This window comes from Vicia villosa, linkage group LG3 (genome assembly GCF_029867415.1).
Source record: "Vicia villosa cultivar HV-30 ecotype Madison, WI linkage group LG3, Vvil1.0, whole genome shotgun sequence".
Classification (NCBI taxonomy): Eukaryota; Viridiplantae; Streptophyta; class Magnoliopsida; order Fabales; family Fabaceae; genus Vicia; species Vicia villosa.
Window position 1 is genome coordinate 12,784,031 of NC_081182.1, and position 16,266 is coordinate 12,800,296.

General features: G+C 35.2%; 2 protein-coding genes across 2 annotated transcripts; one reads left to right on the forward strand and one right to left on the reverse strand.

Annotated features, from left to right (window-relative positions):
- The first annotated feature begins 7,013 nt into the window (after window positions 1–7,013).
- Window positions 7,014–8,761, forward strand: LOC131654924 (WUSCHEL-related homeobox 8-like). The gene is made up of 2 exons (XM_058924849.1): window positions 7,014–7,781; window positions 7,858–8,761. The coding sequence occupies exons 1-2, from the start codon at window positions 7,184–7,186 to the stop codon at window positions 7,917–7,919; spliced, it is 660 nt and encodes a 219-aa protein (XP_058780832.1). The 5' UTR covers window positions 7,014–7,183; the 3' UTR covers window positions 7,920–8,761.
- A 4,845-nt stretch (window positions 8,762–13,606) lies between these two features.
- Window positions 13,607–15,755, reverse strand: LOC131657570 (uncharacterized). The gene is made up of 6 exons (XM_058926954.1): window positions 15,615–15,755; window positions 14,616–14,883; window positions 14,246–14,467; window positions 14,044–14,134; window positions 13,818–13,956; window positions 13,607–13,729 (listed from the first exon to the last, which is right to left on the reverse strand). Exons 1-6 carry the CDS (start codon window positions 15,753–15,755, stop codon window positions 13,607–13,609), a joined length of 984 nt encoding a protein of 327 aa, XP_058782937.1.
- Between the last annotated feature and the right edge of the window lie 511 nt (window positions 15,756–16,266).

Sequence of the window (16,266 nt, forward strand, 5' to 3'; positions counted from 1 at the left end):
CCTATCACGAGTGGCTTGTTAGTTATATATACACATACACACACACACACACATATATATATATATATATATATATATATATATATATATATATATATATATATATATATATATATATATATCAAGCAATGAGACCAACATACTAGAAAACCTATCAAACACACATCTCTCATTCTCTTTTTAGTTTCCTTGTAGGGATTATATTAATTGATTTTAATCTTTCATACTTGCTTAACTCTCTACTTATCTTTCCCAAACATTTTAAACCTTATAGATTGTGAGAAAGATACCATAGTTATATTCATGGATGGAAAAAGAACCATTATCAATGACCATATTTTCTATCCCTTTATCGGTCAATTTAACCTATCTTCCTTGATGGCCTTTTGAATGGACCTTTAAAAAATAACACAATTGTATTTTTAGGGTTATAGGATTTGTGTCACTTTAAATACGTCTTGCCTTTGATTTCTTTATTTGAAGGAATCAGGTGACCATCTAATAGCTAAATCTACTTATACTTAAGCAAGTTAATCACTTATGTGGCCCACCTTTGTAATGACAAATTAGTATTTTATTCTATCTTCTAATGAATTTGTGACCTTCTCTCATGTATACTTCGAGACAGGAACAACCATGTTTTTCCTTTCCGATTCATCCACAAGTTGTTCCAAAATCTTCATAATCATTTTCATAATCTTAGGTCAAGGCCGGAAGAAGCTGACATGGTGTATTGAGTTTCAGTGGAAGATAATAACACCACAAAATGGGTTTTTTATGGGTGATTTTACAAGTGTAATAAATCATTACAATTGATTAAGACGAAAGGGAATCTTCAAGTATCAATCTTAAGAACTGCGAGTATTTTTCTTTATTAAATTTACCATATTATAAATTGAAAAAAACTTTTAAATTTTGATTTAAATATGGAATGGTGCATAGAAAAGGATTAAAGTTAATAATTAAAACATGTTAAGGATTATGTTAACTTTGGATTTTCCGATGTACTCCTTATTTAACCTTACCAAACGAAATCATTATCATTCTAGAACAGCCAAAAGTCTAATTGACCGAGGCCCAATCCATCTTAAATCCATTCTACTTGACTCAAAGTATAAAAACAGTTCACACGTTAAGAGCAAGGTACTATCCATGATCTCCACTTTCATGAGACTCATTTTAAACCTTGAAATGACTTGGGCGTTGGAGTGCTAACCATGCAGGTCCATCCCGTGCCACCGTAAAGGAGATTGAAGCTACTGTTCAACATCATCTGTTCTCCAACTATATCTATTTATGGTCCTCAAACAAAACATTAGTCCCGTATGTGGGAAAAGACATCTAATTCCCGCTATTTTTCATCTTCAGGTCAATCTTGATCCAAAATCAGATATGTAACCACAACAAGAGAACAAGAGATACTAATTCTGATAGCTATGACTTGAATCACTAATACATCTCCTGAATCAACAACTTAGCAAGCATTACTGGATGACGAATTCTACAACATCGCATCATCTAGCATATATCCTTCATCAAACCACCTTATACTTGTAGCTGGTGTAGAGATTTGGTGAAGAAAAAATCAATCGAAATAAGGATTTATAGATTGCGATAAGATCAATGGAATTCCAAATGTTGATCTACCTCTAATTCGGGTGATCACCATAGTTGATCGCAACCTAACTGGATTCCTCATGAATGAACGACATTTGTGTAACGTCCTCTACTCAAACACGATGGATCTGATAGGTATCCACCAAATGGATATGAGTTCATATGGAGGAGAAAATCTACTAGTATTCAATGTTTCGATCACTCGTCCTCAAGTAGATGTGGATATGGTAGTGATTGTTGGGGAAGGAGATCGTGAAAGAAAATTGATTCTCAATTTTCTGATAATCCTGTGTTGGAGCACCTTTAAAGGTATCATAGGGAGATCCTTTATAGAGACACTAGATGTAGTGGCATCTTCAACCCATTTGAAAGTGACTTACTATGACATGGAAGGATGGTCGTTATAAGTGACTGTTAACGTAGATAGAGCAAAACAGATGAAAGAAATCATCCAAAAGGATCTTTTGGTGTTAGCCACGACCTCAGAAATAGAAGGAGATTCAAGGAATCCTTGTGCGTTTGACCTATATGCTTGTGAAAATGAGGTGAGTTGATTCCAAATGGTGATTTTGAGTGTATCTAGCTTAGGGAAAACCCGACCAGGTGAAGTTCTCTGTGAAATGATCATTTGGGTTGGTTTCATTTTGCAAATCAACAATATGGAAGAAGTGTTCAAGATTGATATAGCTTGCTAAAGATGTATGAAGGTGCATAATAAACACATGTTGGACACGATGTCCTATCATGTTGCTCGACATCTGGGCCTGGCACATTAGGCATCTGTTGTTGCATTTTGGAAGAATCTCAGATCAAAGATTGGATCAGATTTTATTATTATTAAGATAACAATATGATTATATGATTTGTTGGACAACTGTGAAGATCAAATCATATTTAAAGAGATTTAAATTTGAGATTGTAGCAAACAAAATCATATTTTATGGTTGGAGATAATCTAGGAACATATCAAATATCCAACTGAATATGCATTATTTGGACCAAATGAAAATGCATATCCATAGCGAAAAAGCTAAGAAGATTATTCCTACATTAGGAGGACACAACAAGTATTGGAATTAAAGCATTCAAGTATTCATTGAAGATCTTTTAGAGTTCTAGGTTTGTGTCGTGTATTCCACGCTAATTCCCTAATATGATTAGTGTTAAAATCTATATGTATGTCTCTACATTTCAGTAACTTGGCATAAAAGGTTTGTCTAGTTGAGTTTTAATGTTCAACATCATTCAAACATGTTATTTGAGAATTTGATCACTAGGGTTTAGTGGTTATAATAACCTATCACGAGTTGTGTGATAGAGAAAGAAAGTGAGTGGTTTCTCAGATTTAAGGGGAGGTTCATAATAGAAAGTCATAGGGTAGTGTTATGAACAAAGGATCGAACAACATAGAGTTTATTGTTGCTTGTATGTCAGATTTACTAAGCTACTAATGTTGAATGTACTTTATTTGGGTTATGGACTCAACCCTCTAAACGTAGTTATGGTTTCACCGAATTGGGTAACCAATTATATGTGTTATTTACTGTTTTTCAGTCTTGTTAACTTGCATAATTCAATCTGTTATATCTATGTTAATAATGGTATATCTTGTCAAACCTAGTGTCGAAGCATCATATTCTACATTTTTCCTATGAGGAACATAATTTCAATTGGCATCAGAGTAGGCACCCTAGCCCGTTGGGTGAGCTCCCGGGAAGATAAATTATACTCAAATGGAGACAATGAAAGATGGAGGATCAGTTTACAAACCACCTGCGTTGAATGGAACAAACTTTGATTATTAGAAGTCAATGATGATTTAGTTTCTCAAATCTATGGACAACAAAGCATGGAAAGTTATGGTAAAAGGATTTAGAACATCCAGTGGTTACTTCTAAAAGGGGATACTAAAGATCCCTAAAAGTTGTCATGCCTGGATAGAAATCCTAAGTTCTAATGACTTATCTTGCACAAGATGAAGTCAAGTCCTAAGGGAGCATGGTAAATAAGAAACAAAGAAGAGACATGCAAGAATAAACAACAAGCAAGCTCAAAGAAACAATCATGAAATGTGTACTAAAGACATAACCAAGCAATCAATCACATGGTCCTTCCCGTTATTGGTCCTCGCAAACTTTTCCGTCCCCAATATTGGTCCTTCCCGTTAGTTTCCACTAACGGAGGTTGACGTGACACGCTGCGTGGAAGAATGCTTAACAAAAATCTGAAAACATTTGAAATAGCGGGGGTTTTAAACCTCCTTTAAACTAACCCAAAAGAAAAAAGAAAAATCTTAATTCTGAACTTTTGTCGAACACCTTGAAAGCAAGTTTGGCAACATAAGTTTTGAATGCATAAATTTTTTAAAAGGACTATTCATTGAAAGAAAAATTTATAGGGACTAAAAATGTAGGGTCGCATATTTATAGGGACTAAAAACGTATTTAATCCATAAAATATTATGGCTCGCTTACTTTCCAAAAACATTTCAAGTCTTCATTAAATAGTGAAGAAAATATTAGATCTATATTCTCTTATGCTTAGCTTATTAGTTAAAGTGAAAATGAAAACATAAAAGTTAACAGGCTCTTAGATGTATGTGCTAAAAGCTTCTATAAAAGTGTGCTAATTGTGGATTTTGATTTCTTTGAGCTTTAGGTACCAAGTCTTTCATGATTTTTGTGCCAAACACTAGATTGGAGCGCTGCATATTGCACATCATGCTGATGACCAAGTTTAGTTCACAATAAATTATGCTCAAATTATAGGGTGGGAAATGACGAAATGTTGCATTTTATTTTCTTGTCAATTGATTGCGAAATTGAAAGCTTGTTCAAGATATTAAGGCCTTCTTGAACGTTCTGGGATCCGCAATTGATCACTGATATTTATGCAATGTTCATTTTTTCCCTTCTCTTATTGGAATATTAACTTCATAATTTAAGTGTCTTTCTTTATATTGGTGACATTAAAGTCAATTGGTTGCTACTAAGATCTCCACGCCTAGGTGCTGATTTCGCATAGTTTCTTCAAGAAATGATTTGACTATCTACAGAAGTAACTTTTCATGAGCTTCTGCATATATTAGCATGCATTTTGATGGATTTGTGATAATTTTTTGATGCAAAATCCACTGTGCAGGAACTGAGACCGAGAGGGTGGAACCAAGCAGAAAATGGGGTGAGAAATGCACAACTAAGAAAAGCTCAGAAACCAGACATTATTATCAATTAAGAAAAGTTCAGAACTTATGTGTTGCCAAACTTGCTTGCAAGAGGTTTGAGAAAAGTTCAGAACTAATATTTTTTTCTGGGTTAGTTTTGAAGAGGTTTAAAACCCCTGCAATTTCAATATTTTTAGATTTTTGCTAAGCTGTCTTCCACGTGGCGTGCCACGTCAGCCTCCGTTAATGAAAGTTGACGGCAGAGACCAAAATTGTGGATGAAAAAATTTGCGAGGACCATTATTGGAAGAAAAATTTTAGAGGGACAAAAGTTAAAGAGTCGCATATTTATAGGGACTAAAAATATATTTAACCCTTCCTTAATCATGGAGAGCTTAGGTGCGGGTGGTATTGAAAGTAAGGCTTGTATAGTTGCTTGGAGTAAACTAGTTCTTCTTAAAGTTTTGCTCCTAGTTTAGAGGTTGCTACAATAAAATTCTGACCAGCAACATTTTGATCAAAAGAGACATATTGGATGCATCTTAACATTCTTCTCTTTCTGATGCAGGTTCAGATGTAGAAAGGAAGAGAATATTGCTCACATTTTTTTCGAGTGTTCGATATTGCTGGTGGCATGGAGTGAGATACTAAGTTGGCTAAATTACTCTATTGTTTTACATAATTCTGTTTTGCTGAATTTACTTCAGTTCGAAGGACTTCATAGTGGCGGAAGGGTCATTAAAGAGAGACTCAACATCATTTTGTTCACGTATGTTTGGAAAATATAAAGGAGGCGAAACGAGATAATTTTTGGAAGTTCTAGAAGAGGCAAATCATCCTTCATTGAAGACATTCAATTAGCATCTTGGAAGTGGATCAAAAGTAAGGTGTGTGGTTTCAATTATGCTTTTATTCAATGGATTACAAATCCAAAAGAGTGCAACGGGTGTTCAAGCTAAATGTCAGGGGTGAGCTGTGTGGGATTCAGAAGAGGTGTCGTGTTGCCAGTCTTTTATAGCAGTTTATCATTAATGCAGTTGGCGCATGTTTGGTGTTTGACCGGTGCGGGGCATTGTGGAGTATCGCCGTCAACTATTATATTTCTGTTTTCTCAGATAATTATGGCAGAATTGTTGTTTTGTATGTGATAATCAACACAGTTTGCGCAATGATGGGTGAATTGATCAGTTTGTAAGCTAATTGTGGCAGTTTTTAGTGTGTTGGTTGTTTTTTGGAGATTGTGGTACTGGATTAATATGGGTATTGTATAGGCGATTTGGTGAGATTGTTGATTGCGGTTTTGCGTTTGTTTTGCAGCATGTGATCTTTATGCTATGTACTTGGCAGGGAAAGGATTGGCTACCTTTGAGCCATATGCCTTTGGATACCTTTGAGTTTATCTTTCTCTATTCAACCATTTTCTCTCACCAAAATCAATTATTTTATTATTTATTGATATACATGTGGCATTGCTTTTACTACTAAGAGCATCTCTAATAATGGGAGCTTAGAGATTGCTTAGCTTTTTAGTTCTATTCCTTAGCTTTTGTTTGCTATTGGAGTATGATGATGTGACACTATTGATTGCTTAAAAATAAGGGATAAAGCTTCATGAAGCAACTTGAAAAGATAAAACCTTAACATTAAATATTATTATTTTTGAGGCAATTCAATTGAAATAGTAATAGAATGTGATTGTCAACTTAAATACAAATATAATAATAGAAATTTGTGGGGCCTAATATACATTGCTTATTTATAATTATCTTTGGAGCACAAATAGTTTAGGTAGCTTATGGATTTCTTAAATGCAATGTGACAATTTGGACTAACAAAATATGACACAAGCAACCAATAATGTTCTCCCCATTAGAGATGCTCTAAAGGCACCAAAGTTACGCAATAGGAAAGGTAGCAACTCCTTCCCCGGACTTGGCATCCCTTATGTCTCTTTCTTATATATTAGTCAAGTTAAAATAAATTGCGAGGTCTCGTAAATCATAGTACTATGAATAATTTTTTCTTTGTATTAGTAATCATTAACATAATTATAAATTCAAATTCAAATATTTATATATAATAATATTCAATTATACTAATAAATAATGCTATTTTTATTTTTAATTATTTTTTAATATATTTTTACAATTAATTTATTAACTATTAATATCTGATTATTAATTAATAAATAATACCATTAATAAGATAAGACTGTAAAATGTGAAAGTGAAAGGGAAGAAGAAAGAATGGCGTGATTTGCGGGAGTCTTTCTAAATTGCGCAAGAAACTGCGCTCTTTTGGTTTGTTTGACTTGAAAAACTGCAAAACGCAAACGAAATTCTTCTTTCTCAAATCCAAATACAAACTCCAGTTCCAGTTGATCTGCAGAGAAGAAAAAGAAAAATGGATGCAGAAAACGAGAGTATCTCAAAATCGAATGCCATTATCGGAGAAAGCCTCTACGTAAAAGTGATGACCGACGAACAACTGGAGCTTCTCCGGCAACAGATTTCCATCTACACAACCATCTCCGATCAGCTCATTCAGATGCACAAATCCATCACCACACAACACGACCTCGCTGGACTGAGACTAGGTAATCTGTACTGTGATCCACTCATGGCGTGCTCTGGAGTTGGACACAAGCTCTCATCACGGCAGCGATGGACTCCGACTCCTCTCCAGCTTCAGATACTCGAACGGATATTCGATGAAGGAAATGGAACTCCTACGAAACAGAAGATTAAAGATATAGCTGTTGAGCTTGGACAGCATGGGCAGATATCGGAGACTAATGTTTATAACTGGTTTCAGAATAGAAGAGCTCGGTCGAAGCGGAAGCAATCGGTTCATGCAACGAATCAGGTTGAGGCGGAGGTGGAGACGGAAGATGAGTCGCCGAAAGAGAAAGTAATGCGCGGAGGAAGCGAGCATGTTCAATCGTTTGAGAATTTATCGCCGGTTAGGGTAAAGGATATGTATATTCAGAGTCCTGATATAGGTATTAATGGAATCTTTGAGTTTGTTGTGTTCATTCAGTTATATTATTAGGTTAATAAATTGGTGTGTTTATGCAGGATTTGAGCAGTTGTTGGGTAAAATTGAAGTTGCAGGCTGTTATAGTTCTTACATCCTTTGAGAAATGAATGGTTAAAGAAAGAAATTCTCAGAGCGATTTCTTAGCTTTTTGATGGTACTGTTATACGTAAAAAATTTCCATTTAAAGATGTTGATGAACCAGAAATGAAGTGGCATATGTGTATTTATATGAGTATAATTTCATAATCAGGCTTCAATGTTTATTAACATCTTGTAACTTTGTCTCAGTTACTTGTAATATCATATAGAGCCTAATATCACAGTTTGTGTCTTACTAACTGATGAAGACTCTGACTCTGTTCAGCAATTTCTAGCACATATATAGTTGTGACATTAATTTCTACCTCATGAATTCAGCACTTTCCATGACTTGCTGTATAAGTATTGCTACTATGGATCATTTCTTGTTTTTCATGTTATCACACCTTAATCACTACAGCCTCCCTTTCCATTATTCATATCATTACTTAATATTTTAGTATCATAATCATTACTCTTCACTCTTCAGTATGCACGCGAAGGTATATAGCACTTGCACACCTGGACATGCGTATGCTCTATCACCAGAAAGGGTAATAATTTTTCATCTTTTGGGCTACACCCATTCCTTACGTACATCCGCCAATTGGTAGAATGGTTCACAAGAAGGATAGCGTACGTACGCCATTTCCTTGTGTATATACGCCTAAAACCAGTTTCCAGCCACATTTTCTCACCTTAACTCTACCCAATCTCACTCTGATAATAACTTCTTTCCATGAAATTTAAATTTAAATTTAAAAACTAACTAGTCAGTGACCCGTGCTCCCGCACGGGTAATAGAAATTTGTATATAAGCCTCATTGTTAAGGTAAAGTGTAAATCAAGAATCTTGTAGTACTTATCAAATGATAATACAGTAGTCAATAATGTTAAGACAAAAATGGCTTTTCATAAACCAATGATAATATTGTTATTAAATGGAAATTACAAAAGTTCTTAACATGGCTTCTTAAATTCTATAGAGTTGGCATTTGAATCTTCAAAATGAATTGGAGGCTTGGACCTAAAAATGTCACACGATACAAAGATAAATGTCAAAGTAATGAAATCACAATTAAACGATTACAACTTTTCATGGACTAATAAAATGGGTCTAGCAAAAGAGAATTACCCTCATATGTTTTGGAACACTTCTTTGAACACAACATTAGTGGTGGTAGTCATTGGTTCTATTCCTTTGTCATGAATAAGAATCTTTAATCCCTTTTTGGATTTAACTCTAGAGATAGCCACATATAATTGACCATGACTAAAAACATCTTTTGGCAAATACAAACCCACGTTGTCTAGAGATTGCCCTTGAGACTTGTTAATTGTCATGGCAAAGGAAACGATAATAGGGAATTGGCGTCTCACCAATTTAAATGGCCATGGTGATTGTGAGGGGGACAAAGACATTCTAGGAATATAAATGAGGTTACCAATATTTTTTCCAGAAATTATCTTAGCTTCAATGACATGAGAGGCAAGTCTGGTTACAGTTAGTCGTGTACCATTGCACAAGCCTTCCGACTGATCAAGATTGCGCATTAACATAATTGTGGCACCAACTTTCACCTTGATGGAATGATTAGGTAATCCTGAAGTTTTAAGAGCATTTAGGAACTCCGGTGTGACATGCTCATATGCATCAAAGTTAGTTGAATCAGATTTATCTATAGAATCACTACTGAAGTATTCCTTCTCTTCTCCTAAAAAAGTTGCAAAATAGTAAAATTATATAAAATCACAAGTTAGTAAAGAGTAAATAATAAGTGAAAAAATTTAGGAATAAGTGCAACTAAAATACCTGGAAGAAGGTTTGTAATATATTGGTTGATATCATCTACCACTTCAATTGTTGAAGCTAAAATTGCACGACTTTGGAGGTAGTTGAAATCAAGATAGTTATGAATGAGATATGGGTATGTATCCTCAACAATTGCCTTGATGGGATCGGAGAAGCTTGAAATTAAAAACTCTTCTGGAATAGAAATACTTGCATAACCATCATTGGGCTCACACATGGTCCCATCTCCAATTTTCAAAATCCACTCTGAAAAGCTCCTAATATCATGAGCAGTAGAAGTAGTAGCACCAGTTTGCAAGCGCATGTTTTTTTGTAAGCCTCAACACTTTACAGTGATCCCAAATATAAGAAGAATTGATTGTTGCATGGATAATATCAGATCTAGTACCTCTTGGTATAACGGGGAGAATTTGTCTGAAGTCACCACCAAAGACAACAACCTTACCTCCAAATATATTGTCACAAGAAGGTGTACTCCCACTCATGAGATCTTTCAAGGATTTATCAAGAGACTCAAAGCAAAATTTGTTAGCCATAGGAGCTTCATCCCATATAATTAGATCTGTCATCTTTAGAAGCTCAGCAAGATCATCTTTTTTGTTTATGTTGCAGATAGAAGTTTCTAAAGTAGGGACAGGAATCTTAAACCTAGAATGAGCTGTTCTTCCACCTGGTAACAACAAACTTGCAATCCCACTTGAAGCAACAGGCAATACAATTTTTTCTTAGACCTAAGTGCTGCTGATAAAGTGTTCCACATAAAGGTCTTGCCGGTTCCACTATAGCCATATAAGAAAAAAACCCCACCTTGTTGCTTTTCTACACAATCCATAATTTCCTCAAAAACTGCTCTTTGTTCATCTACAAATAAAAGATGTATGAAAAAAAATAAATTTGCTATAGGTTCAGTATTATTTTAATCTCTAGATAAAGAAAGGTTACGTTACCTGTAAGAGAAGAGTACAAACCAGCAAAAAGTTGTTGTTGTTCGATACCATTGTATTGACGCTCTTCGTAAAGAAACCTATTTCCTATAAAGGAAACAATATAGTCTTTTGGATATGGCATTGGTTTGAAATCCTTCAAACTTTTATTATTGTTTTGCAACAATGATTCAATAGCCATTAACGTCAAATCCTTTAGCTCCCCATCGGTTAGTGTCAAACCTACAATTAAAAAGTTAGAATTGTATTTTCACATCCAAAGATATGTTTAATGGCTAAATCAAAACTTACATGTGATTTTTCAAAAGGAAAACATTTTTGACTACTGTATGAATGAATGAGAGTATACCAAAATTCGAGGTGGCCTTGAGTACATTAGAGCAAATTCAAATATGTTCCATCACATTAAAGTTTTGTTTTCCTACCATGTCTATATAACACAAAGTCTCAATAAAAACAAAATATTGCATGTCACAGCACTGCCCAACAAAACCGTGCAGCCTCAGTTACATATGAGTGTATCAAAAAATGGCACGGGTGTAATATACCAAGAAACCATGTGGCCTTTACTACATTAGTAGCTTTGAAATATCTTCCAGCACATTAAAGCATAGTTTTGCTACCATGTCTATATAATACAAACTCTGAATAAAAATAAAGTTTTGCATCTCATAGCACTTGTGTTCAAAAGTATGCAGCCCTACTTACATATCACTCATGTTTCACATATAATTATTATTTCTCAGAAATAATGGTAAGAATGAAATATTTTCCAGCAACGCCGCTATTGTTTTCCTAATTATGTTTATGTGCATAATGATATATACCGATGACCAACATAAATAAGCATATTTCCAGAATTGTTGTTTAAGCACTAAAGGATCCTAAATTACAATATACTTAAAAAATCATATATACATAAAACAACTTAGCAAAGATGAAATACCTTGATCTTCGGCCAATAATCGTTGTTCGTAAAGAATTCCATCTGATAAATACATCCAAGTCTTCCTCCACACATGCTCTGGTCTATTCATGGATGATGATAACAACATAGTAACAAACAATTTCCGTAAAAAGACTCCGGAACCCCAAACATGTGCCTCTTTTATTGCCTCCACAAATTCTCGATCATCTTGTAGAAATCCCATTGCAAAGCACGCTCCTCTAAAAGTTTTATGTTTTTTACCATCCACAGTCTTGATGTCTTTGTAACACAAAGGGCCTTTTTTTTACCGTGAGCATCATCCTTAAATAAAACAATTCACCTGTGCTTTGAGGGACCCAAATAAGCCGACCAATTGTATATCCTCGCTTCCTTGGTTTCCAACTTCGACTTCGTTTATGGTAAACAAACTTAGAAACAAAATCACCATAAGTTAGTAATCTAGCATCTTCGTAAGTTTTGTTGGCCTCAAACCAAGAAGTGAACATTGACTCGATTACACTTGGTTTGAGTAAAACATCACCAACTTGCTCGTAGTCTTTGTAGAATACGGAGTTTTCACCTTCCATGTGAAAATACAATCTCTCTACGGCTGGCTTTCTACCATGTATAGAATAAGAAAATATCCTCCAACATGCCTCACTTGGAGAGATGTAACGACAATCCAAATATTGCTTGATCTCGTCAACGTTGTCTTTTTCTTCACCTTGTATGACAGCAGAAATTCGATCCGAACCTTTGTTTATGTATTTGAAAAGGTATTTGATGGAAGTACTTTGATTGCACCATTCCATGTTGATATGGGCTTCGTACTTCAACAACAAACTTGGGTTGTGAGGAACAACATGACCACTATGAAAGATTACACTGTTTTTCTCTATTGTGTGTCCGTTATTTCTTCTCCTATAAACAGGATAACCATCTTGGTCCACTATAGTTGCAGGTTGAAATTTCTTGGGGTAAAACTTGGAGCATTTACTGTCTTTCATGCAAGGTGAGAGAACATTTGCCAAACCACAAGGACCATGGACCATATGATTTTTTACCAAATTGTACAACCGTGGGTGTGTCAGGGGATCAGGCACTTCCGCACTAATGATCTTGTCAATGTCCTCAGGTCTTGGATATTTGTTTGAAGGATGCAGAAAGATCAATATATGGGCATGTGGCAATCCTCTCTTTTGAAATTCAATGGTGTACATATCTAGCCAAAGAAAATGACAACGATATCAGCACAGTATCCTAGTCTATTAATAGTAGTATAACAATAAATTAAAAGACAAAGGTAATAATTGACTCACAAGCAAGAACTTTTCCTAGTACCCCTTTCTTGGTTAAATCGGATAACAATTGATCAAACTTGATTTTGAATATTCTTGAAATGATGTCCGGTCGATCTTGTGGTTTCAAATGAAGTGGATTAAGAACTCTTTGAATCTCAGGCCAGTTAGGATTGCAGGTAAATGTAATGAACAAATCAGGAAACCCAACTTTACTACAGATAGCCATCCCATCGTAGTACAATTGATCCATAAATCTACGACCACCCACAAACGAAGATGGAAAAACAACTCTTTTACCTATGTTTGACCCTGTGGTTTGACTCTGATCGCCTTCTTCATTTAGAGAACTATACTTGCAGACCCTAAGCTTTGGTTGGTTCTTTCGAAGCCATTCCAATTTCTCTGATTCTAACATTGTGTAACCATCGCACAGAAATTCCTGGAATAACCTCTGTGATGACAACAAAGTCTTCGCTTCATTCTTCCTGTTCTGAATGCGAAATGCAAGCCATTCTCTAATTGTAAGCCTATTTCTTACGCTATTTTCGTATATCGGCAAGTCTCTATGAGCTACGTCAGGCCTATAACCGTCCTCACCATACGGAAATATCAAAGGATACTGAAAAGCCATGTAACTGGCATGAAGCTCATTGATTCTTTTAAGTCTTCCTCCTTTTGTTTGCATAATAATATCCCTCATCTCCGCCGTGTCAATATCACCGACTACCAAACTTTGCAGCCTTGTGACTTGTTAGAAGCTTTACAGCCTGGGCATGCTTCAAAAAACCAGCCAAACTTTGACGTTTTGAAATACTTTGTAGTTCCAATAGTGGTTGCAAAATAATCCTTAAGGGTAAAAACATTAACATGTCACTCATTCATAACCAATGAAGTATTATATGGCATATTATGGAAGAACAAAAAAAATACAAACCTTTCTTAACTCAGCAATTGCACGGATACTTTTGACCTCGTCGAGACTCTTCCAATTCTTGTTAGCGGATTGAAGAGATGATTCTGAGGTTAAGGACAAGGAAAGCGCAGGGGCATTGGATGAATCACTTGCAACATAGCTGAAAGTGGAAACAGTTTGACATTGTAGATGTTTTCAAGTGGAATAAAATAGGTAAGCATGATACTTTAGCAACGGTTGGAATTACCTAGCTTTGAATTCTTCCACTTGTGGATGTTCCACGTTGATGAGAAGTCGAGAACCATTCCATGCATTAGAGAGAGATGGTAAACCAGAAACTGTTATACATAATAAACTTACATATTAAGAAACATTTAAAAGATATAATAATGCTTAAGTTCAGTGTGATGCAAGAATGAAAAACTGATTAGGAAAATATTGGATTAAACCTTTGTTTGGCTTGCACCATGCATGTGTCAAGACAATGATTGTAGGACTTTTTTTCTGTGTGCTAGAGGTATTGTAGGCCGAGAATTGCTTGCAGTAATCATCCCATAACACAACCTCAATCACGTTTCCTTCAACATCACGTAAAGTGATATTCACGCAAGACTTCCTACCATCTCCCCCCATCTGTGTCCTAAGCACTTCATGTAAAACACCTATGACATCTGTAATTTAAGTTATTATTAGGTCAGAGAAAGGCCAGAGAGACAACCTATATGCATATGCAAAGTTGGTAATCTGTACAAACAACATAATGCATCTCAGGCTCGTGTAAAAATAAATAAACCCCTATATGCTAACTTGCATACTCACCATAAAACAAATCAGCCTTGAAGCTTCCTTTGAGAAAGTTTTCTATGGGGTGAAAGTTATATTTGTGATGGGGTATGTCGGGAAACGGCACCTTTGTCATGGCAGTCCCTCCATTGAAGACAATCTTGAGTGGGTTAGAACAAACTTTTAAGGCTCCATCATTAACAACAGGCTCTCCATTATGAAGTGTATATGTTTCACGTTCTTTCACTTGATCATTCCAATCTTTGAAATCTCGGCTCTGAGTGGTGACATGAATTTGATCACCCTGTGCCAATGAAGGCCAAAACATTAATAAAACATAGTACATGGAATCAAACTTAGTTAAACAAAGAAACTTAAGAACTTTATATTGTGAATCCAATAATATTGTTTAATGGAGACAGACCAAGACCATACACTACTCAAAAGATGTTTAATGGAACAAAAGATTATCATTTCGTATGGGTTTATTTAGGTAACAAACAGGGTAAGACAAAGAACTTGAATGGAAGCAAAAACATTAGACAACCAGATCTGGAGTTCCTGAAAAGTAGACAAACATAGGCAAAGAGAAACACAACAAACAGACATGTACTTTCCAATATATAGACAAACATAGTACATGGAATCAAAGTTAGTTAAACAAAGAAAGTTAAGAACTTTATATTGTGAATCCAATAATATTGTTTAATGGAGACATTTCGTATGGGTTTATTTAGGTAAGTGACAGGGTAAGACAAAGAACTTGAATGGAAGCAAAAACATTAGACAACCAAATATAGAGTTCCCGAAAAATAGACAAACATAGCCAAAGAGAAACACAACCAACAGATATGTACTTTCCAATATATAGACAAACAGAAAGCACTCAAAGAACAGACCAAGAGTGAAGTTTTTAAAAATGTCATAGTAGATTTTAAGGTTTTATTCATGTTACAGAGAAACCAACAACACACGGCAGCAAAGTTAACAAACAATAGACAAAGATAAAGCAATTTGAGATAAAGAAAACCAAACCTTCACATCCTGAATGACCAACTCGATGTGTTTCTGTCCGGTTTTCTCCTTAACGACCCATAAATCAACAACCCTTATTTGCATCTTCCAAACTTGGTTTCCTTTGACCAAATCCTTGATGCATATCGGAGCCCTTAACATTGTTCTTGAAGTAATCTGTAGAAAAAAGAGCAAGTATTAGAAACTGAGGCAAAGGCATGGTCAAGTACGTTAGCACGACGTTATATCAAAACCAGAAAAAAACAACCTTGAGGAAGGAGATGAGTGCGCTGGGAGAGAGTGAGAAATGAGTTTGCTTGCTTGGAGAGAGTGAGCAAAAGGAAGTTTGCTAAGTATTGTTTGAGTGTTAAGAAGAAAAGGTAATTGCTTGTACCACCGTCAGTGCTTAGGAAGGAGGGGAGAGAAAAAGTGGAAGTGAAAAAATTGTACTTTAGGTAGGAACCAATGAGTAGCAAACACTTGTCATGGATATGTCCAAAATTTATAGTTTGTTACATTGTTATCCTTGGTTACATATGAAAAGCTAACGTAATGCATTAATAAAGGAAGGGCCAAAATTGTATTTAACAAACAAAAAGTCTCAAGGCTTATAAGAACTACTACTATGATTAGCAGTTTACCGAAATAGCCTTTGTGTAGTGTAATTTTTTTT

Excerpts from the sequence above, each read along its gene's own strand:
- LOC131654924 (XM_058924849.1), top strand. The coding sequence starts at position 7,184 with ATGGATGCAGAAAACGAGAGTATCTCAAAATCGAATGCCATTATCGGA. Across the intron at positions 7,782-7,857 it reads TATTCAGAGTCCTGATATAG|GATTTGAGCAGTTGTTGGGT; the intron begins GTATTAATGGAA and ends GTGTTTATGCAG.
- LOC131657570 (XM_058926954.1), bottom strand. The coding sequence starts at position 15,755 with ATGTTAAGGGCTCCGATATGCATCAAGGATTTGGTCAAAGGAAACCAA. Across the intron at positions 14,468-14,615 it reads CAAGGCTGATTTGTTTTATG|ATGTCATAGGTGTTTTACAT; the intron begins GTGAGTATGCAA and ends CTTAAATTACAG. Across the intron at positions 13,957-14,043 it reads GTGGAAGAATTCAAAGCTAG|CTATGTTGCAAGTGATTCAT; the intron begins GTAATTCCAACC and ends TTCCACTTTCAG.